The 24039-nt window shown below is 44.5% G+C and overlaps 1 protein-coding gene and 1 pseudogene across 3 annotated transcripts in view; both read right to left on the bottom strand.

Moving 5' to 3' along the window:
* Positions 1-24039, bottom strand: part of LOC128591823 (inhibitor of carbonic anhydrase-like) — a 63467-nt gene that overhangs the window by 31110 nt on the left and 8318 nt on the right. Inside the window, exons 2-6 of one of the 2 annotated variants that reach the window (XM_053599592.1) lie at positions 13255-13427; positions 8863-8971; positions 7847-8008; positions 6572-6722; positions 5075-5130 (exon numbers count right to left, since the gene is read on the bottom strand). In XM_053599592.1, coding sequence (XP_053455567.1) covers positions 5075-5130; positions 6572-6722; positions 7847-8008; positions 8863-8971; positions 13255-13427 — 651 coding nt within the window. The remainder of the gene's footprint in view (positions 1-5074; positions 5131-6571; positions 6723-7846; positions 8009-8862; positions 8972-13254; positions 13428-24039) is intronic. The other variant, XM_053599593.1, reaches the window with a different exon arrangement.
* LOC128591826 (thioredoxin reductase-like selenoprotein T) lies at positions 11230-13243 on the bottom strand (annotated as a pseudogene). Its single transcript, XR_008381670.1, has one exon. The product of XR_008381670.1 is annotated as a thioredoxin reductase-like selenoprotein T (transcript).

Raw genomic sequence — 24039 nt, 5'->3', positions numbered from 1 at the left:
CCTCGCTGTGACCTGAAGAAGACTGAGAGAATCTTTCCCAAACTCATTTTATACAGTTAAGGACCAGAAGATTCCAGAGTGAAATGCCTGGCTTGCAGGCTGGCCCAGGGCCCTCCACCCACCCTCCTCCCCTGTGGCTCTGCTAATGGGACCATGACAGCAAAGGTGCACTGAGCACTCGTGGCCACCAAGACTGCTAGGGCTCTCCAGGCTGTCTCGTTTTCATCCTCACAGCAACTGGGAGGCCACGACCAGGATTATCTCATTCTACGGATGAGGAAATGGAGACCTGGAGACCCAAAGTGGCTTGGTACCTCAGCGAGCCTGGGGAAGACACACTGCCATCTGAGCACTGCTGAGGACCCCCTCTAAAGGGGCCACAGTCCCCCAAGAGCAAGCCTGCTGAGAAAAGGTAGCACAAGGATGGAGGGATGGAAGGAGGCCTAGAGGCCTAGTCAGAGCACTCTGCAGGTACACAAAAGGACCAGAATGGCCTCCTGAGGACAACAGGCTCCTCGGTTCCCATCATACAGGCATTAGAAAGACTTATGGGTTCAACAAATTCATATGCTAAATTCCTAACCCCCAACACCTTACTTGGAAATAGGGTCCCTGCAGACATAATCGGCTAAGATGAGGTTACTCTGGAACAGGGTAGGGCCCTAATCCAGTATGACTGGTGTCCTTATAAAGAGGGGAAATTTGGACACAGACACGCACACAGGGAGAATCCTACGTGGACATGAAGGCAGAGATTGTGATGATGAGTCTACAGGTCAAAGAACACCAATTTTACCCACAAATCTTCAGAAACTAGTAGAGACACGCTCGGAACAGATTCTGCCTCACAGACCTCAGCAGGAATGAACCCTGCCAACACCCTGATGCAGAATTCTAGCCTCCAGAAGGATCAGACAGTAAATTTCTGTTGCTTACACCATACAGTCTGTGGTACTTTGTTACAGCAGTTCTAACAAACTCATACAGAAGGTCTTCAGTGTTGTTAAAATCTCATATTGAAAGAAGAACAGTACAATTATGGTTCCTATAAGTGGTTACAATTTTAATTCAGTATGCCATAGGGAAAAAAATACATTTTAAATCTTTACATGAAAAGAAAAATATTCAAATGGCTTAGTAATGTTAACATTAGATTAAATGAATCAGTATGACCTAATAGCTTAAGAAAGAAATAACTTTTCTACTTCAGACACTCAAGGGCCTGGCAGTGGCAGCAGCAGGGAGACCATGGCTCTCTATCCACTCTGTCACCCTAAAGCCCAGAGTATGGTCCCTCATAAAATTCACCTAAAAAGGACCTTACATAGTAGTGTGGGAAAGAAATCCGCATAGCTCTAACAAGGGTGCAGCCATTTTAGAAGACAGCTGGTGAGAAAAAGCAGGCTAGGAACCAAACTGTACAATCACAGCAAACCCCTTGCCCATCTCCTAGAGTGGCTTCAAGGCCATTGTTCCTGGCAAACAACAGAACAGTAACTTTTACTGTGGCCCCAGCTGGCAGCCAATGTGATGTGAGTGCAAAATTTAGTCCCTCTGCAGAAGGGATGGACTCCCTCTGGGAACTCCCCACCCACATTCAACCGTACTGATAAAGGGTAATAAAAGCTTCCTAAAAACTGTGTGAAAGCTGATCTGGCTCCTGGTCAGATTGCATTCTGCTCTTTTTCTCCCCTTTCTCTTCTAAGGAAGCCTTTCCAATCCCTGGACTGGCTTCCTCTCCTTTCTAAGGACCCTCCTCCCTCCCTCAACTCTACCTCTGGTCCCCTCTAATAGGAGGCAAGTAGGTATTGGCAAGGTGAATCAGGATGGGCTGGGACAATCTTCTCTTCTCCCACTGGCATAACTGTGGCAACACGAGCATCCGAAGGACATAATAACAATTATTTGGAATAACTTGATTATGGGAGATGAGATACTGTAGGTGATCCCTCTAATTAAAATCAGTGATAATAAGGCATGCATCAGGCTCAGTGCCTGTAGCTCAGCAGTTAGGGCACCAGCCACATACACTGGGGCTGGCAGGTTCAAACCTGGCCTGGGCCTGCTAAACAACAATGACAACTACAACAACAACAAAAAATTAGCTGAAATAAACAAATGGGACTTAATGAAACTGAAAAGCTTCTGTACAGCTAAGGAGACATTAACCAAAGCAAATAGACAACCTACACACTGGGAAAGTATATTTGCATATTTTGAATCAGTTATCAAAAGCTTGATAACTAGAAGCTATAGAGAATTCAAACTAATCCACATGAAAAAAGCCAACAATTCCATATATCAATGGGCAAGAGACATAACTAGAACCTTCTGTAAAGAAGACAGACGAATGGTTAGTAAACATGAAAAAATGCTCATCATCCCTAATTATCAGAGAAATGCAAATCAAAAACACCCTGAGATATCATCTAACCCCAGGGAGAATGGCCCAAACCACAAAATCTCAAAACTGCGGATGCTGGCGTGGATGTGGAGAGAAAGGAACACTTTTACACTGCTGGTGGGACTGCAAACTAATACAACCTTTTTGGAAGGAAATATGGAGAACTCTCAAAGAATTCAAGCTAGACCTCCCATTTGATCCTGCAATCCCATTACTGGCATCTACCCAGAATGAAAAAAATCCTTTTATCATAAAGACACTTGCACTAGTCTGTTTATCACAGCTTAATTTACAATTGCCAAAACATGGAAATAGCCTAAATGCCCACCAACCCAGGAATGGATTAACAAGCTGTGGTATACCATGGAATACTATTCAGCCATTAAAAAAGATGGAGACTTTACATCCTTGGTATTAACCTGAATAGAAGTGGAAGACATTATTCTTAGTAAAGCTTCACAAGAATGGAGGAGCATGAATCCTATGTACTCAATCTTGATATGAGGACAATTAATGACAATTAATGACACGGTGGGGTGGGGGAAGGGAAGAGCAGAGAGAGAGAGAGAAGGAGGTAGGTGGTTGGGAGAAGGAAAGAGCAGAGAGAGGGAAGGAGGGAGGGGATGGGGTCTCGGTGTGTGACACACCTTTTGGGGGCAAGACACAACTATAGGAGGGACTTTACCTAACAAATGCAATCAGTGTTACCTGGTATCTTGTACCCTCAATAAATCCCCAACAATAAAAAAAAAAAAAAAAATTAGCTGGGCGTTGTGGCAGGTGCCTGTAGTCCCAGCTACTTGGGAGGCCGAGGCAAGAGAATCACTTAAACCCAAGAGTTTGAGGTTGTTGTGAGTTGTGATGCCACAGCACTCTACTGAGGGCCATAAAGTAAGACTCTGTCTCAAAAAAAAATAATGCATGCATCAGTCGCTAAAATGCTGAACCAAGTCAATGTGTAATAAAGAAATAGTGATTTGTCAATGCTGAACAAGGGAACAAAGGACCCTGAAATCATATTTCACGTTAGAGAAAGACACTAGGTTGTGAGAAGCTGAGATCCATGTACAAATGAGCCTTTGAAATGCTCTTTGAGATGGCAGATACTTGTTATGGAAATAAGTTTAGTGGCCGAGCGTGGTGGCTCACAACTGTAATCCTAACACTCTGGGATGCAAAGGTGGGTGGATTGCCTAAACTCAGGAGCTCGAGACCAGCCCAAGCAAGAATGAAAACCCTTTCTCTACTAAAAATGGAAATATTTGCCGGGCATTGTGGTTGGTGCCCATATCCCAGCTACTAGGGAGGCTGAAACAAGAAGAGCACTTGAGCCCAAGAGTTTGAGGTTGCTGTGAGCTATGATGATGTCACAGCACTCACTCTGCCCAAGGAGACAAAATGAAACTCTGTCTCAAAAAAAAAAAAGCTTAGTGAAATGAATTTACATTTGGGTTTTAGACCTGTTTGAACAGTACAGATGTGTTCTATATCTGATAGAAATTTAATTAGTTTTAAAACCCAGAATCTGGAGCCTTAACTTGTCTGAAATACGATTTTGTTTGTTTGTTTCTGGTAAATGGTCCAAAACTCTGGAAAGGTTTAGGGTTTTTTTCCCAAATATAAAAATAAAGAAGAAATATATTTTTGTCCATGGCAATAATGCTTTTGCATCAGATTCAACTGTAGATGTGCTAATAAATACTGAAATAGTTACAATAATTTGCATGTTTTCTTAATATGTTTGAAGCTTCTAAAAGACAGTCATGATGGAAGGTTCAAAAGAACGCGATTAAATTTGAAATTGATATTTCAATGACTAAGAGAATTGATTATTAAAACGTGGTCTGTTTTATTAGTTGGTAAGTATTACTTAAATTTTCACAAAATTTGTTTTGTAGATTTATAGATGAAACAAACCAGGAAACTAAACAAAGTACAAATACAGTAGTCTCCCCTTCTCTGTGGGGGATACAGTGCAAGGTCCCTAGTAGATGCCTGAAACCCAGGAGAGTAACAAATTTAATAAAAATTATGTATTTTCCTATATGTACACAGCTATGATGAAGTGTGACTTATAAATTAGGCACAGTAAGAGATTTACAACTATAACTAATAATAGAATAATAATAATATACTGTGATAAAAGATACATGAATGTGGTCTCTCTCTTTAACTATCTTTCTGTCCTACACTCACCCTTCCTGTGATGATGTGAGATGACAAAATGCCTACTCCTTGAGAGGAAGTGAGGTGAATGAGGTAGTGGTATGATGTAAGTGGAAAATCCAGAAGTAAACAATTCATAAGTTTTAAATTGCATGTGTCTGAGTAGCGTGATGAAATCTTATGCCATCCTGCTCCACCCCCCCACCCCCAGGATGTGAATTCTCCAGATCGACCATTCCAGGATGGTAGTGCTTATATTTAAGTAATCCTTATTTTACTTGGTAATGGCCACAAAGCCCAGGGGTAGTGATGTAATACTTTCAGACTGCAGTTGACTGAGGATAACTGAGACCTCAGAAAGGGAGACCACAGATAAAGGGAACTGCTGTAACCCAAGGGTGTGCACAAAAGCTCTCCTGCGGCATTAAAGAAATGCACTCATCTCTAGGGGGAAATTTTCACCCTGGCTAGGGCGGGGCCCACGTGGTCTTTGCCAGCACTCACCAAACACAGTCAGGTGCCTCACAAAGCACACATCCCCCACGCCGTCCTTCAGACACCTGAGGAACAGGAGAGCCGCTGTCAGCCCCTCACATGTCCTGGGGCTTGCCCCTCCCTCCTGAAGCCCTTCTGAGGGGTCTGCCCGGACCACTGGCTCATAGAGCTTTCCCAGAGTTCCCCAGCACCAGTCTGACCTCACAGAGGTGATGCCCTGTCTCTGTGGTCTTTGAACTCCACAGCCAAGCCCAGGCCAGAAGCAGGCAAGAGCCCCTGAAGCCACCAACCCAGGCAGCTCTGGGGAGAAATGGTGTAAAAGAAAGACCCTCACTCTCCTATTAAAAAGCAGCCAAAGCTACAGATCTTTTGGTTTTTTTTTTTTTTTTTTAATAAAGAAAACTGAGGCTTAAGTTGCAGATGCTGGCACAGACGTGGAGAGAGGGGAACACGTTTACACTGCTGGTGGGAATACAAACTATTATAGTCTCTTTGAAAAGTATGCAGAGTCCTCAAAGAACTCAAATCAGACCTCCCATTTGATCCTGCAATCCCACCACTAGGCATCTACCCAGAAGGAAAAAAATCCTTTTCTCATAAGGACATTTGCACCAGACTGTTTATTGCAGCTCGATTTACAATTACCAAGATGTGGAAACAATCTAAGTGCCCATCAGCCCAGGAATGGATTAACAAACTGTGGTATATGTATACCATGGAATACTATTCAGCCATAGAAAAAAGTGGAGACTTTACATCTTTTGTATTAATCTAGATGGAGTTGAAACACATTCTTCTTAGTAAAGTATCACAAGAATGGAAAAGCAAATATCCAGTGTACTCAATACTAATACAAAGCCAGTAGACCATCTAATGCCCTCAAAACAGAAAAACTCATTTCAATTCAACTTGTGGGAAGGGGGAACAAGGGGGGGAGAGAGGAGAGGAGGGACGTTTGTGTGCTCCCCCTTACTGGGCACAACCACAAGAGGGACTCTACCTGACAAATTAAAATATTGTGACCTGGTTGTTCATACCCTCACATTAACCTGAAATTTTTAAAAAAGAAAGAAAACATAGGCCTAAAGCCTTTACATGAAAGAAAAAGACTTTGGATGGCCTTGGATTTCCAGCCAGTTTCAATCTTGTTTTGGGAAGTAGCCACTTCTCTTACAGAGCATGGAGTAGGGAAAGGTGACCCCGAGGGGCTGAGAGGAAAGTGGGCGACGGGGACACAGGGAGGTGCTCAGCAGGGAGAGCCCAGGCCTCTGTCTGCAGATCCCAGAATCCCAGAGACAAGTCTGTGCCCTCAGCACCCCCTGGTCTAGCAGAGGAACATGGGCAGACCCCAGACTCTGGGGGACCAGTGGGGTCCTCGGTTGGGAGGCCCTGGGCACCTGGGTTTCACTCGGATGCTCTGGGCAGCCTGGGGCAGGCCCCGCCCACTCCCTGTGGCTGCGCCTCCCCAGCTTCAGAGTGAGAAGGAAAACAGGGGTTCTCACTCACTTGAAGGCGCCTGAGTAGCCAAAGTACGGTTCACGGGAGGAGCAGGCACACTTGTCTGTCCCTTTCCCGGCGCACAGTTGACACAGGCTGGGGAACTTCTTCTTATCCGCACAGGGGACGCAGTTGCTGGAGAAGAACCTGGCCGCTGCTGCTGGACACAGAGACGTGGACTTCACGTCAGAGCCGGCTGGGCCCTCAGCTGGCGCAGGTGTGCGAGAGCGCGGCCCTCCCGGAGCCCGTGAGTCTGCACACTCTCCCCGGGAGGGTCTGAGAAGTGGGCGTGCACAGGCCGGGGGCCTGGATGGCCAGGGCCCCTGCGTGTGTATAGGCAGCTCACTCGCATGTGGGCCAGGGCGCCAGCTCACCAGAACGCTTCCCCAGCCTGTCGGCTGCAGGATGTGAGCCGCTACCTACACCCAACCAGGGCCGCAGCGCCAGGGCCTCTCCTCTCTGCGAGTTCACCAGCCAAAGGCTCTGTGGGGCGGGGCAGAGGTCGGAACACAGCGGGGGCCCTTGCAGGTCAGCCAACCCCCAACAGCCCTTCCCAACCTCAAGACACGGGCCCACCCCCTCAGCAGATGCTACGGCGGCTTGTAGGGTCCCTCTCTGGGAAAGCATTGGGACAGCTTGTGGGTGAGGGGTTGGGGTGTGCCACCAGCCACCAGCTAGCTGCCCAGAAGGATGTCCAATAGCATGTGACACTACGACAAGTGAGCACTCCAAGAAGGGGCAAAACATGGCCAGAGCCACGGTCCAGGCTGCAGCACTTGATCCGACCCTGAAGCTGTTTGTGCCTGTCACAGCCAGGCATGACTGCTGCAGAGGCTGGCAGGGCTCAAAAACAGAAAAAACAAAAAAGCACTTTTGCAGAGTATAGAAAGATTTGGCTTGCCATGGCTTGTCATAACTGAATAGAAAGCTTAGTGTATACAAAAAATCCTGTGCTGGTCCGTCATGCCTGCCTAGCCTATGTCCCAAGCCATCACCCTAGGCATGGATGTCTGAGCACCAGCAATGGGGCTGGAGTCCCCAGGGAGCCTTCCTGGGGAGCTGGGAGGCAGGTGGCCTTTCTCAATGGCCTCAGTGATGGCCTTTGCCAAGCCACATTGCTGAGATTACCAGGAAGGACAGGTGCTCAGAGAGACAGAGGCACCTTTGCTGAGAGAAGACTCAGCTGCCAGCCCCACAGGTCTCTGGCACACACACCCTTGCCTGTCTCAGAAGCCACAGAACCCATGCACTTGATCCTGGAAGGATGAGTCCCAGCTGGCTTACCTGCTTCAAGAGAGCCAGAGGGAAGCAGTGTCCTGATGGGGGTGTTCCACCCAGCAGACCAGCCCAGGCCCGTGTGACAGGACTTCTTGCCTTGGAGCTGGCTCAGCTGGAAGTTGGTGCCCTTCTTCACCACAGCAACAACATAATGGTAGGTTTGTGCATCTGGAAAGGAGCAGAGAAAAAGAAGGGCCAAAGGAAGATGCCATGTCATCGCTGCTGTCTTCCAGAGCAGGGACAGTGCACAGCTTTGGGGGTCCTGAGACGGGCACCATCCTCTGGTGAACAGGCAAAAAGGGAAATGGAAAAAAGCCCTTAATTGACAGGGGTGAGAAAACTTTCCCTTTTCAAGACAATAGCTCTTTGTCTGCTAGTCCCTCCGATCCCGTGGAGACCTGGCCGAGCGTACCTTCCATTACAGGGTTTACTGAGCAGAGCACATTTGGGGAGAGCTTCAGCTCCCAGCCACCCAGTGCTTGGCTTCTCCCCAGAGCTCTTCTCCCTTCTCTCCTTCTCTGTCTGCAGCTCAAAGACAGAAGACAAGATGTGAGAGGAAAGATGCAAGGGTGTCCCCAGGAACATGTCAGGGTGCCACAAGCTGGAATCACCACGAGCAGGGCTGTGCTCACGCTAAAGACTCCCATGCACAGCCCGGGAAGGTGGCAAAGCCCTGTCCTCGCCACAGACACAGGCCCGTGGTCTGTGGCACGAGCAGGGCACTCAGCAGGGAAGAGGCAGCCAGTCCTGCGTGGAGTCTCCCATTGGTGCAACCCTAGGGATGAGTGGCGGACTCGAGACCACTCCTGCTCTCAGGCTGTGGATACAGCCTGCAGCACCAGCAGCATATTCCATCAGGTGCTCAAAGGCCCCAGCTGCTGGAGGCTAGCATCTCAGACAGCCTCCTTCAATGTAAAGGGCCCTGCAACTTAGTTCCCTACAAGTAGAATGCTGCCAGAGTCCCTGCCTCCCTTACAGCTGCAGTGCCAGGCCAGAGACCTGGGTCCTTAGGGAGAACACACCGTCTTTTGATCCATAGAATTCCGCCAGGATGGGCTTCAAGTTGTAGGGGGCCAGGCCCGCCTCAAACACCAAACCTCCATCAAGGGTCACAGCATCAGCTTCCTTTACCTGAAAGAGAAGAGAACAGATCGAGAATGAAGCTGGCCACCTCTGAGGAAGAGTTCCCTAACCCTCTGCCAAAGACACTGGCTTGTCAGAGATGTGGCTGGCGTGGACCTCCCGGACCTCCTTCACGTCAGTGCTCCCTGGGGAGGCTTTCCCTGACCACATTCTTCAAACTCCCACCTCAGGGAAACTGGACACCACTTTGACTTCCTCCTGAGCCCTCATCCACCCTCTGGCAAACTTTCTTTGTTTATTGTTTGTCCTCCCCTTTGGAGGTTAAGCTCCATGGAGGTGGGGACACCTTTGTGCGTTTCATTGCCTGGGGAATCCCAGGTCCTAGAAGAACACCGAGCATGGTGTTCAGTGAATGTTTGTTGGCTACATAAGTGAATGAACTAGGGAATATTTCCATTCCTAAGAAGTCATATTTAGCTCTTATAGATCTGGATTTCCTCTTCCTACTCAGGAGGCTGAGGCAGAAGGACCGTTTGAACCCAACAGTTTGAGGTTGCTGTAAGCTGGGCTGACACCCTGGCACTCTAGCCTGGGGCAGCAGAGTGAGACTTTGTCCCCCCTCCAAAAAAAAAGAATTTCACTTGAGTTTTCTTTTTCTAAATGGCTTGCCAAGTTGTTTAACTAAAGAATCATTTCTCAGCCAAGAAAGTTTATTTTACCGTATATATTTAAAAATCTAGTATATATGTATCCAAACACCACATTATAGCCCATGAACATATATAATTATTTGTCAGTTTAAAATTTTAACTAAGAAAAATTAATCTACATGTATCTTAACTAAATTTATTAAGCCTAGGGCCCGAGTGCCCTAAGGTTGAATATTTATCATACTTTGTGTCTATATCATATCATTTAGATAATTAAATAGATAGATAGATGTATGGAAAGTTGAGAATATAGCTGAGTTTTTTGGTGTTTTTTTTCTTTTTCTTTTTTTTTTTTTTGAGACAGAGTCTTGCCCCAGGTAGAGTACAGCGGCATCAGCCTAAATCACAGCAACCTCAAGCTCGTAGGCTCAAGTGATTCTCCTGCCTCAGCCTCCTGAGTAGCTGGGCTTCAATTTTCTACTTTTAGTAGAGCCAGGGTCTCCCTCTTGCTCAGGCTGGTCTCCAACTCCTGAGCTCAAGTGATCCTCCTGCCTCTGATTCCCAGAGTGCTAGGATTACAGGCATGAGCTGCCATGCCTGGCCATACACCTGAATTTTGTTCTTTTTTTGGGTCTTCTTATCTGCCCCAGTACCTTGCCTTTGTAACACTGTCATTTAAATATGGTATAATTTCAGGGTTCAGCCACTCCCTTGCTACTTATGTTTTTCATAATACTATTTCATAATCTCATCCATGGGCTTTTCCTTAAAAAAGGTATTTTAGTCATTCTTTTAAGGAGATTGTATTTTGATGAAAATTATATTAAATTTATGAATTAAGTTTGGGAGGATATATGTTGTGTTTAGTCTTTCCATCTGGGGATACAGTGTATGTATGTTTTCATTTGTTAATAAATATTATTCACATGTCATAGAGTTTTATATAACAGCCTTGGAGACCTCTCAGATGATATTTTTTCAGAAATGTTATTTTCATTTATTATTATTATTATTTTGAAATAGGGTCTTGCTGTGTAATCCATGCTAGAGTGCAGTGGTATGATCACTGTAATCTCAAATTCCTGGGCTCAGGTGATGCTCTTGTCTCAGCTTCCCAAGTAGCTAGAATTATAGGCCCATTCTACTATGCCTGGCTGATTTGTGGGGGGAGGGGATGATGTCTCACTGCGTTGCCAAGGTTGGTCTTGAGCTCCTACTCTCACGTGATCCTCCTGCTTTGGCCTCCCAAAGTGCCAGGATTACAGGCTTAAGCTATCATGCCTGGCCTGTTTATTATTTTAAATGTAAATAAGAACATGATTTGGGGACATTTTCTTACAATTACCAACTTTTGGCACATGAAAATGACATTAATTGTGATACCTTGGGTTTTTTTTTATTAAATCATAGCTGTGTACATTAATGCGATCATGGGGCACCATACACTGGTTGCATAGACCATCTGACATTTTGATCACACTGGTCAACATAGCCTTCCTGACATTTTCTTAGTTCTTGTGTTAAGACATTTATATTCTACATTTACTAAGTTTCACATGGACCCTTGTAAGATGCACCGTAGGTGTAATCCCACCAATCACCCTCCCTCCGCCCATCCGCCCACCCCCCCTTCCCCATATTCTTAGAAACTGGACCCACGCCTCTCACCATTAACTAAGATAGACTCTCACTGGATTAAAGATTTAAACTTAAGACATGATACCTTGGTTTTTTTTTTTTTTACCAGATTAATTTGTTCATTAATAAATAATTAAAGCAACATTTCTCTTGATTTCACTGTACTTTCTAAGCATGCAATCATCTGAAAATATTGTTTGTTCCCTCATATCCTATACGCATTTCTTATCTTTTTGCATTACTGGAACTTTTATTTTTATTTGTTTTTTTTTTTTTAATTTTAACTCATATCTGCTTAGTTTTTTTATTTAGTTAAGTATAAAGGCCCAGTTAATCAACTTATTAGATTGGTCAAGGCAAAACACTTGAACTACATAACAAGATTTAAAAAGCAGTTGGTTTTTTAGTGGTTCTCTGGTAATCATACACACATACACACAAATTTGTAGAGTACTCTGGATATATGGGATTTCCCCCATAATCTTGTATATGCACTGTTCACAATCTGCAATATTTTGAAAACCATATAAACTGGACATAACCAAATCAGAGATATCTGATAAACTCTTATAAAGTATTTGGGAACTTTAGCTATATTTCCAAAAAGATTAATCTGAAACTATAAAAAAGGAAAATTCATATAAAAGCACAACAGATTTAACAGACGTTTTGGGGGAAAGAAAATCAAATTGTAACTCAATTTTCTATTATTTTCAAAATATGACTAAGAAAAAAGTTACGAGTAGTAATGTTTACTATTTAAAAAAAAAACTGGGTGAATTTGTGGGGGAAGAAAGCTATACAGTATTATTGCACTCCACGAATGTGCAGAATTCCAAAATGCGCCAGCACTGGAAAACTCTCTTGCATTGAGGTTTTCCATGAGGTACAATGAGCCTGCCAAGAAAGCATCTGGTCTGTACTAACAGTTCGCTGTCTTCATACTGTCAGTCACGCTGCTCTGGCAAAAACCCCTTAATGTAATAGAGTTTTCAGTGCTGATGGGTGGGGCTATGATTGATGATGCAAGATTGAATCCATATGCACATTTCATTGTCAAGAATTTGAACAAGTTGTTTCATGAATGTAAGGTGACCAGATTCCAACTTAGACCATACAGGTACATTATTTAAAGTTATCTCAAATGCACCTGTTGACATACACTGGTTCTCAATCATGTGCTCAAGAAGAAAACCACCATACTGCATAGACCTTATTTTCTTGGCCCCACTGCCAGATACTAGGAGTTTGCATGCCAAAGAAAGCGAAAGGATCCTTGCCAACAATTATTAAGCCTATTAATACTAATATGAAGATTGGCAGGAAAGATGCCATGTGTCTATATATTGGCTGAGGGAGGTAATTCTCGCCTTCAATGCAGATGTCTGGGTACCGCTGACTAATAACCCGCATGTACTCCTCAGACACCTGCCTGTAACCTCAGGAAACACAAATCTGGAACTTGAGCAGCAGCCCCGTGGTGTACTGCATCTTTAATCTCTTGCTGGGCACTCCGCCCAGGTTGGCCGAGGCCTCGCTCTGGACCACCGCCGACGCCACCACCAGGAGAAGCAGAAGAAGCCTCATCTTAAATGAGACAGCCACTTCAGCCGCTCTCAGATTGAAACTGCCATTACTGGAACTTTTAAAAACAACTTTAATCGATAATAGTCACATTGGAGCTTCTTGTTTATTTTTGTGTCTTTATAAGTTTTCTTTCAATGTAATTCTGACATTGCTTTACAACAGGTATTTTGCTAAGATTGAATCCTTCTCTTTAGTTTAATTATGATTATGACTTTTTTTCTTTCTCTGCCACAACTTGGAAGAAGAATGATTATGACTTTTATTACCAATGGATGTTGAGTAGCTACTTTTTTCTCTACCCACTGTCCCTGTACTTTTAAATCTTTGTCTTGTTTCTTCTCTAAAGCATGTTCTGGTTTCTGTGGGAGAAAGTAAACAACAGCAAACATAGACAAGAAACAAAGAAAAAGAAATGACAGACTTTCTTCTATTCTCTTTTAGGCAGCCATGACTTACTGCAATGGCCCTGATGCATTCAAGGTAAGAGGTTCTCTTGACACAGGTGACAATGGGACCATCTTCTGGAAAGACTTTTTTCATATTTTCTTGGAAACCAGAGCACTTTGCGGCCTCATGATCTGACACAGCACACCATCTCACAGTTTTCTCAGGGACAGCCAGACACAGCCCTACGGGAGAGAGGCCAGAGATATAAGGGACATCCAGAGCTCACCTTTCTTTGCTGGCGGAAGAGGTTAAAGATAAGATAAAAGGTCAGCTAAGTTGGATACACAAAAATTGGATTGTTGCCTGGCTCACATAAATTCTCATTGCCCATTTCTTTGATTCTGCCCTACCCTTTGAATAAGAAAGCCAAAAGCATCCCCCCAAATTAAACATAAATAGAATTAGCATAAAACAAGAAATTTTACTCCCAGGTATATAATCAAAATAATCAGGGGGTGGAGGAAGATGGTGGCCGAGTAACAGCTTCCCTGCAACTGGGAACAGTGAGTCTGGGGAGATAAGACCTCAGGCATCTCTAGCTGGTGCGATCTGCCTATAATCATCCCTTTGAGGATACAGGGACTCAGCAAGGGCCTTCTGGACCCCAAGAGGAGGACAAAAACAGTGGAAAACTGGCAAGTAGTTGTGTGTGTTCGATCGACCTAATCCCGTCAGCACTGTAAGTACAAGCAACAGTGAGACTGCAAATCGGAAAGGCCTTACCTGTGATCTGTTTCGGTGTTTTTTGGTCTTGGCACTCAGTTGAACTGCCTTGGGGAGAGCTTAAGCAGGAGTGCGGAGAACTTTGGGCATTGTCTAGGGCCCCAGACTAAACTGCTGAGCCGGACGGAGCTAATAGTGTTTGGCTGTGGGCCGCAGGGAGCCATTGTGAGAGAACTGCCCCGGCAAGCTCCACCCTAAGGGTCGCAGAGCAAGGATCGGGCAGGAGCTAGTAACCTAGTGACTGTGCAGCCTAAAGTCGGGGACTGAGCTGCCTTACAGCCTTAACCCTCAGGGGCAGAGTCAGACAAGTTTTGACACACTGGAGCCTCAAGCTGTGGCCTGGGTAGAGTGCTGTGGCGTCACAGCTCATAGCAACCTCAAACTCCTGGGCTTGGCCCCACCCGGACCTCCATAAGAGCTACACCACGACCCCTGACCTGCAACCGCGCCGGCTGGGCCTCCACATGCCCTGACCAGGAACTGCGGGAGCCGCGCAACCCTGCGTCCTCCCTCCTGTACCATCCCTGCCTCCACACCAGCCTGCTCGTCTGGCCAGGGACTTTGGTAGCCGCATGCCCTCAGGAGCCCTCCCTGCCTCTGCGCAGAGCCCTCCTCCTGGCCAGAGACTGCTGGAGGCTTGGGCTCTCTGCGCAAAAATCACTGGGCGCCAGGTACTCCCAGAACCGTGCGCACCACCTCCTGCCCTGTTGCTGGATCTGGGTGTGTCACACTCCGGAGCTGCTTCCACAACCAGAACTCCCTGGTTGGGGCAGCCCCAGAGGAACTACACAGGGTCACTCCCTACAAAGATCCAGCAACAATACAGTGATCCCCCTGGGGTCTAATCTTGGAGAGACACCTCCTCAACTCTGAGGACAGCCAGAGGCAATGGTGAAAAACAATCATGAGGTGAAATCAACAGAAAAAACTCTGGCAATATGAATAATCAGAGTAGATCAATTCCCCCAAGGATCAATGGGGCAGAAATAGCACAAGATCCCATGCACAAACAAATAGCTGAGATGTCAGAATCTGGATAGCAAATAAGATCGAATTAGAATTCCAAAAGTTATCTCAAGAATTCAACGAATTCAAAGACCAAATGACCAAAGATTTTGACACATTGAGACAAGAAGTTGCAGCCCTCAAAGATCTGAGAAACAAAGTAGAATCCCTCAGTAACAGAATGGAGCAAGCAGAAGAAAGGATTTCTGACATTGAAAACAAAGCTTTTGAATGCTCCCAAACTCTCAAAGAGGAAGAGAAATGGAGGGCAAAAACAGATCACTCTCTCAGAGAGCTCTGCGATAATTCGAAGAAAACCAATATTTGCTTATAGGGATCCCCGAAAGTGACAAAGTGGCTTCAGAACGCACAGAGTCTCTTCTCCATGAGATTATGAAAGAGATATTTCCAGACATGCCAAGAGATTCTGAAATTCAGATAGCAGACAGTTTCAGAACTCCAGCACGACTCACCCCAAATAAGACATCCCCCAGACACATCATAATCAATTTCACTAAAGTTAATATGAAGGAAAAATTCTGAAAGCAACCAGATGAAAGAAAACCATTATCTACAAGGGGAAGAATATTAGAATAACTGCAGATCTCTCTGCTGAAACCTTTCAAGCTAGAAGAGGATGGTCATCAACTTTTAATCTCCTAAAACAAAATAACTTTCAACCCAGAATCCTGTACCCAGCTAACCTAAGTTTCATTTATGATGGAGAAATTAAATACTTTAATGACATTCACACGTTGAAGAAATTTACCATAACTAAACAAGCTTTCCAGGATATTCTCAGACCTATCCTCCATAAAGACCAGCGTAATCCTCCATGGAAAAAGTAAAACCACCCAGAAAATTTTGATCAAATTCCAACTTCCACAGTCACAAAAGGATTAAAAATGTCCACCAGTCTCTCGAAAGGCTTATCAATATTCTCAATGAATGTGAATGGTTTAAATTGTCCTCTAAAGAGGCACAGGTTGGCTGACTGGATACAAAAACTCAAGCCAGATATCTGCTGCATACAAGAATCGCATCTTACATTAAAAGACAAATATAGACTCAAGGTGAAGAAATGGTCATCTAACTCCAGGCAAATGGAAAGCAGAAAAAAGCAGGCATTGCAATCCTATTCACAGATGCAATAGGCTTTAAACCAACCAAAATAAGGAAGGATAAGGATGGACACTTCATATTTGTTAAAGGTAATACTCAATACGATGAGATTTCAATTGTTAATATTCATGCACCCAACCAGAACACACCTCAATTTATAAGAGAAACTCTAATAGACAGGAGACACTTGATTTCCTCCAGTTCCATAGTAGTTGGAGATTTTAACACCCCTTTAACAGTGCTGAATAGATCCTCCAAAAAGAAGCTCAGGAAAGAAATTTTAGATTTAAACTTACCCATTCAACATCTGGACTTAATAGACATCTACAGACCATTTCATCCCAACAAAACTGAATACACATTCTTCTCATCAGCCCACGGAACATACCCCAAAATTGACCACATCCTAGGCCACAAATCTAACCTCAGCAAATTTAAAAAAATAGAAATTATTCCTTGCATCTTCTCAGACCATCATGGAATAAAAGTTGAACTCAATAACAACAGGAATCTGCATACCCATACAAAAACATGGAAGCTAAACAATCCTTTGCTGAAGGATAGATGGGTTATAGACGAGATTAAGAAGGAAATCACCAAATTTTTGGAACAAAACAACAATCAAGACATGAATTACCAGAACCTCTGGGATACTGCAAAGGCAGTCCTAAGAGGGAAATTTATAGCACTGCAAGCCTTCCTCAATAAAACAGAAAGGAGAAAGTTAATAACTTAATGTGACATCTCAAGCAACTGGAAAAGGAAGAACACTTCAACCCCAAACCCAGCAGAAGAAAAAAAATAACCAAAATCAGAGCAGAATTAAATGAAATTGAAAACAGAAGAATTATACAAGAGATCAATAAATCCAAAAGCTGTTTTTTTGAAAGATCAATAAAATAGGTAAACCTCTGGCCAACCTAACCAGGAAAAAAAAGAGTAAAATCTCTAATTTCATCAATCAGAAATGGTAACGATGAAATAACAACACCCCTCAGAAACTAAAAAAATCCTTAACGAATACTACAAGAAACTCTACTCTCAGAAATACGAAAATCTGAAAGAAATCAACCAATACCTGGAAGTACGCCACCTACCAAGACTTAGCCAGAATGAAGTAGAAATGTTGAACAGGCCTATATGAAGTTCTGAAATAGCATCAACTATACAAAATCTCCCTAAAAAGAAAAGCCTAGGACCAGATGGCTTTACGTCAGAATTCTACCAAACCTTTAAAGAACTAGTTCCTATATTACTAAACCTCTTCCAAAATATAGAAAAAGAAGGAATATTACCCAACACATTCTACGAAGCAAACATCACCTTGATCCCCAAACCAGGGGAAGACCCAACAAGAAAAGAAAATTATAGACCAATATCACTAATGAATATTCATCCTAAAATACTAAATAAGATCCTAGCAAACAGAATCCAACAACACATCAAAAAAATTATATACCACGACCAAGTCGGATTTATCCCAGGGTCTCACGGCTGGTTCAATATACGTAAATCTATAAATGTAATTCAACACATAAACAAACTAAAAAATAAGGACCATATGATTCTTTCAATTGATGCAGAAAAAGCTTTTGATAATATCCAGCATCCCTTCATGATCAGAACACTTAAGAAAATTGGTATAGAAGGGACATTTTTTAAACAAATAGAGACCATCTACAGCAAACCCACAGCCAATATCGTATTGAATGGAGTTAAATTGAAATCATTTCCACTTAGATCGGAACCAGGCAAGGTTGCCCATTGTCTCCATTGCTCTTTAACATTGTAATGGAAGTTTTAGCCATTAGGGAAGAAAAGGCGATCAAGGGTATCCACATAGGGTCAGAAGAGATCAAACTTTCACTCTTCACAGAAGATATGATCGTATATCTGGAAAACACTATGGATTCTACTACAAAACTTTTAGAAGTGATCAAGGAATACAGCAATGTCTCAGGCTACAAAATCAACACCCATAAATCTGTAGCCTTTATATATACCAACAATAACCAAGCCGAAAAAATAGTCAAGGACTCTATTCCTTTTACAGTAGTGCCAAAGAAGATGAAATATTTGGGAGTATACCTAACAAAGGACGTGAAAGATCTCTACAAAGAGAACTATGAAACTTTAAGAAAAGAAATAGCTGAGAGACAAGATGGCGGACTGAAGCCAGCTTTCAACAAAGGCTCCCGTCCAGAAGGAGAGTTAAGGGACAGGAATTTAGTAAGTATCCTGGTGGACTTGAGCCTCACCAAGAGAGAAGGCTGAAGAACGCACATCAACACCGCTGAGGCAAGTTGTGATCACAAGGACGCAAACAAAAGGTACAAAATCCACCACCAAGCGGACGGGAGTCCCCCTCCCCCATGAGACCGGCTCTGTAGCCCCACAATTGAACAAGTGGGCAGAAATTAAAGCCCCTCCCACTACACTCCACGGGAGAGACCTTCTAAAAACTGGACCTACCTCCCCTACTGGGGTGCCGTGGCGTTCTCCTGCCGGACATAGGGCTGAATAAAACTTTGGGAATCCTTTGCCGGCAACCCTGAATCCCCGGCGCTCCCCTCCCGCCCACTGAGGTCTGGAGGCCTGTCCCCCAGGACTTCGGATCCTTGGGTGATTTCTCAAGGGGAGTGGACAGTCCCCGAGTTGCGTCTGGTCAGCATTGACTCTGAGGCCCGCCGAGTGAGGAGAGGGCACCGGGCTGAGGGGGAGTCACGCCTCGCGGCACTTCCCTGCGGTGCAGTGCACCGACCCTCCCCGGGCATACGGGGCCCAAGACTGAATAAGACTCTGGCCTCCCCGCTGACAGCTGAGAACCCCTACTCTCACTCGGGGTCTGAGGGCCTATCCCCCAGGAGTTCGGCTCCTTGGGTGATTTCTCGAGGGGAGTGCACAGTGCCTGAGCTGCGTCAGGTCAGCGCTGACTCTGGGATACGTGAGCGAGGAGAGGGCACTCCGCTGAGGGGAAATCAAGCCTTGGCGGCACTTCCCTGCAGTGCAGTGCAGGAGCCCTCCCCGGGCACAAGACTGAATAAGACTCTGGCCTCCCCGCTGAGAGCTGAGAGCCCCTACTCCCACTCGGGGTCTGAGGGCCTATCCCTCCGGAGTTCGGCTCCTTGGGTGATTTCTCGAGGGGAGTGCACAGTGCCTGAGCTGCGTCAGGTCAGCGCTGACTCTGGGACACTTGAGCGAGGAGAGGGCACTCCGCTGAGGGGAAATCAAGCCTTGGCGGCACTTCCCTGCAGTGCAGTGCAGGAGCCCTCCCTGGGCACAAGACTGAATCAGACTCTGGCCTCCCCGCTGAGAGCTGAGAGCCCCTACTCTCACTCGGGGTCTGAGGGCCTATCCCTCCGGAGTTCGGCTCCTTGGGTGATTTCTCGAGGGGAGTGCACAGTGCCGGAGCTGCGTCAGGTCAGCGCTGACTCTGGGATACGTGAGCGAGGAGAGGGCACTCCGCTGAGGGGAAATCAAGCCTTGGCGGCACTTCCCTGCGGTGCAGTGCAGGAGCCCTCCCCGGACCGTAGTATTGCGTGAAACTGAATGAAACTCTAGCTTCCCCCCGCCCCACTCCCAATCCGGGTCTGGGCGCCCATCCCCCAAGAGTTCTGATTCTTGGGGGATCTCTTAAGGGGTGTGGACCCAGCACAAACTGCGGCCGCTCAGTGCTGACTCTGGGGCGCGGGACAGAGGAGAAAAGGGTCGCCTGAGTGCCCACACCAGAGCAGCAGTTCCCTGGAGGTAGATCAACAGCCGTTTTTTCTTTAACGGCAGAACGCTCACTTCTGGATATTCTGAGGCCACACCCCCTGTCTCCCTGGGCAACCAGAGGAGGCCACCTGTGTCACGACTCACAAACCCAGAAGCCTCCAGGGCGGGGCCGACCCAGAGAGGTGTTCAGACGCAATTCTCCAGCAGCAAAGACGTTTGAACTCAAAACAGCCCGTCTCCTGTAGGCGACGACAGGAACAGAGACAGAACCTCACAAAGTTGTCTGTTCTGTTCTGTTCTGTTAGCAGCATCCATCAGGGACGGGGCTAAGCCTGAGTGAACACCTCCTTCCCATCACCTGCATCAAACACTCAAAGATGTCAGGCCCCATCTCCTCCTGCTAGATAGCGGCAGTCTGCGGGGGCCTGGCAGACTTCCTCGCGATTCAGGCAGGTGCAAACCCCTGGAGTGTCTGTTCACTGCAGGCAACTGGGTTAGCCATCTGCAGAGATACCAGTGACTGGGTCCGACGGAGGGGCAAAGTGGGGAAGGAGACGTCAACCTTCCCAGACTGCTCTGTTTGCGGGGTGGCTCCTCCTGACTCCACGCTGCACTGGAGTGAGCTGTCTCAGAGGAGTCACCAGGCCCCTGTGATCCAGTTCCCAGAGACCTCTTGAACCCTTCCACCTGAGACAAGTGCCGATTGAGACAGTTGATTCGGACCTTTTGAACTGGGCTAATAGACTGAGGACTTTTCAGGTGGTGCCCTGGGTGTGCGATTGTAGGAAGGTTTGATTCTCCTTTTCCAACTGGGGCCAGAGGTGGGCAGGCGGGGTGACTTAATTGCTGATTTTTCCACACAGCTGAGACTTCAAGCCAGAGTAGAAGTTGCAATAGGATAGAACAGAAACCAGCTGAAAACAAGACAGAACCACTTTGCTCCACCACACCAGACAGGGCCCCAGTTTCTCAGGCCACAACACTGTACGGGCCCTCGATAAAACCCCAGGGGAAAAACCAAAGGGAGTAAACCATGGGGCGGAATCAGCGGAAAAACTCTGGTAACATGAATAACCAGAATAGATCAACCCCCCCAAGAAAAGATACGGCAGATGTGATTGAAGATCCCATTCATAAACAACTGGCTGAGATGTCAGAAGTCGAATTCAGAATTTGGTTTGCAGACAAGATTAATAAAATGGAATTAGGAATTCGTGGAGAAATTCAAAAACTGTCTCAAGAATTTAACGAATTTAAAGACAAAACCACCAAAGACTTAGACACACTGAAACAAGAACTTACAGCCCTCAAAGATATGAAAAATACAGTAGAATCCCTCAGTAACAGAATGGAGCAAGCAGAAGAAAGGATTTCTGACATTGAAGATAAAGTCTTCGAACGCTCCCAATCTCTCAAAGAGGAAGAGAAATGGAGAGCAAAAACGGATCACTCACTCAGAGAGCTCTCAGATAATTCGAAAAAACATAACATAAGGGTTATAGGAATTTCGGAGGCTGATGACGTGGCAGCCAAGGGCACAGAGGCCCTTCTACATGAAATTATGAAAGAAAATTTTCCAGACATGCCTAGAGAATCTGAAATTCAGATAGCAGACAGCTTCAGAACCCCAGCACGATTCAACCCCAAAAAGCCATCTCCCAGACATATCATAATTAGCTTCACTAAAGTTAACATGAAAGAGAAGATTCTCAAAGCAGCCCGGCGAAAGAAAACTATAACGTACAAAGGTAAGAATATTAGAATAACTGCAGATCTCTCTGCTGAAACTTTTCAAGCAAGAAGAGGCTGGTCATCAACTTTTAATCTCCTAAAGCAAAAAAACTTTCAACCCAGGATCTTGTATCCAGCTAAACTGAGTTTCATCTATGATGGAGAAATTAAATACTTCAATGACATTCATATGTTGAAAAAATTTGCCATAAGTAAACCAGCTCTTCAGGATGTTCTCAGACCTATCCTCCACAATGACCAACCCAATCCTATACCACAAAAGTAAACTCACTCAGAAACTTCGAATCAAACTCCAACTTCCACACTGGCGAAAGGATTAAAAATGTCCACTGGACCTTTGAAAAACTCGATACCCAAAATTCCACCAGACTTATCCTTACTCTCCATCAATGTGAATGGCTTAAACTGTCCTCTAAAGAGGCATAGGTTAGCTGACTGGATACAAAAACTTAAGCCAGATATTTGTTGCATACAAGAGTCACATCTCAACTTAAAAGACAAATACAGACTCAGGGTGAAAGGATGGTCATCCATATTTCAGGCAAATGGTAATCAGAAAAAAGCAGGTGTTGCAATTTTATTTGCAGATACAGTAGGCTTTAAACCATCAAAAGTAAGGAAGGACAAGAATGGTCACTTCATATTTGTTAAGGGTAATACTCAATATGACGAGATCTCAATTATTAATATCTATGCACCCAACCAGAATGCACCTCAATTTATAAGAGAAACTCTAACAGACATGAGTAACTTGATTTCCTCCAGCTCCATAATCGTTGGAGATTTCAACACTCCCTTGGCAGTGTTGGATCGATCCTCCAGAAAGAAGCTGAGCAAAGAAATCTTAGATTTAAACCTAACCATCCAATATTTAGATTTAGCAGACATCTACAGAACATTTCATCCCAACAAAACTGAATACACATACTTCTCATCAGCCCACGGAACTTACTCCAAAATTGATCACATTTTAGGTCACAAGTCTAACCTCAGTAAATTTAAAGGAATAGAAATTATTCCGTGCATCTTCTCGGACCATCATGGAATAAAACTTGAATTGAGTAACAACAGGAATCTGCATACCCATACAAAAACATGGAAGTTAAATAACCTTATGCTGAATGATAGCTGGGTCAGAGATGAGATTAAGAAAGAAATCGCCAATTTTTTGGAACAAAATGACAATGAAGACACAAGCTATCAGAACCTCTGGGACACTGCAAAGGCAGTTCTAAGAGGGAAATTTATAGCACTGCAAGCCTTCCTCAAGAGAACGGAAAGAGAGGAAGTTAACAACTTAATGGGACATCTCACGCAACTGGAAAAGGAAGAACATTCCAACCCCAAACCCAGTAGAAGAAAAGAAATAACCAAAATTAGAGCAGAATTAAATGAAATTGAAAACAAAAGAATAATACAACAGATCAATAAATCAAAAAGCTGGTTTTTTGAAAAGGTCAATAAAATAGATAAACCTCTGGCCAACCTAATCAGGAAAAAAAGAGTAAAATCTCTAATATCATCAATCAGAAACAACAAAGACAAAATAACCACAGACTCATCAGAAATCCAAAAAATCCTTAATGAATATTACAAGAAACTTTATTCTCAGAAATATGAAAATCTGAAGGAAATAGACCGATACTTGGAAGCACGCCACCTTCCAAGACTTAACCAGAATCAAGTGGAAATGTTGAACAGACCCATATCAAGTTCAGAAATAGCATCAACTATACAAAACCTCCCTAAAAAGAAAAGCCCGGGACCAGATGGTTTCACGTCAGAATTCTACCAAACCTTTAAAGAGGAATTAGTACCTATATTACTCAACCTGTTCCAAAATGTAGAAAAAGAAGGAAGACTACCCAACACGTTCTATGAAGCAAATATCACCCTGATCCCCAAACCAGGAAAAGACCCAACAAGAAAAGAAAATTATAGACCAATATCACTAATGAATATAGATGCAAAAATATTCAACAAGATCCTAACAAACAGAATCCAGCAACACATCAAACAAATTATACATCATGACCAAGTTGGTTTTATCCCAGGGTCTCAAGGCTGGTTCAATATACGTAAATCTATAAATGTAATTCAGCACATAAACAAATTAAAAAACAAAGACCATATGATTCTCTCAATTGATGCAGAAAAAGCTTTTGATAATATCCAGCATCCCTTCATGATCAGAACACTCAAGAAAATTGGTCTAGAAGGGACTTTTCTTAAACTGATAGAGGCTATCTACAGCAAACCCACAGCCAATATCATATTGAATGGAGTTAAATTGGAATCACTTCCACTCAGATCAGGAACCAGACAAGGCTGCCCATTGTCTCCATTGCTTTTCAACATTGTAATGGAAGTTTTAGCCACCGCAATTAGGGAAGAAAAGGCGATCAAGGGTATCCATATAGGGTCAGAAGAGATCAAACTCTCGCTCTTCGCAGATGATATGATTGTGTATCTGGA

The sequence above is a fragment of the Nycticebus coucang genome, chromosome 8 (genome assembly GCF_027406575.1).
Source record: "Nycticebus coucang isolate mNycCou1 chromosome 8, mNycCou1.pri, whole genome shotgun sequence".
NCBI lineage: Eukaryota > Metazoa > Chordata > Mammalia > Primates > Lorisidae > Nycticebus > Nycticebus coucang.
The sequence above is the reverse complement of the archived record's forward strand: the minus strand, read 5'-3'. Positions and strand labels throughout refer to the sequence as shown.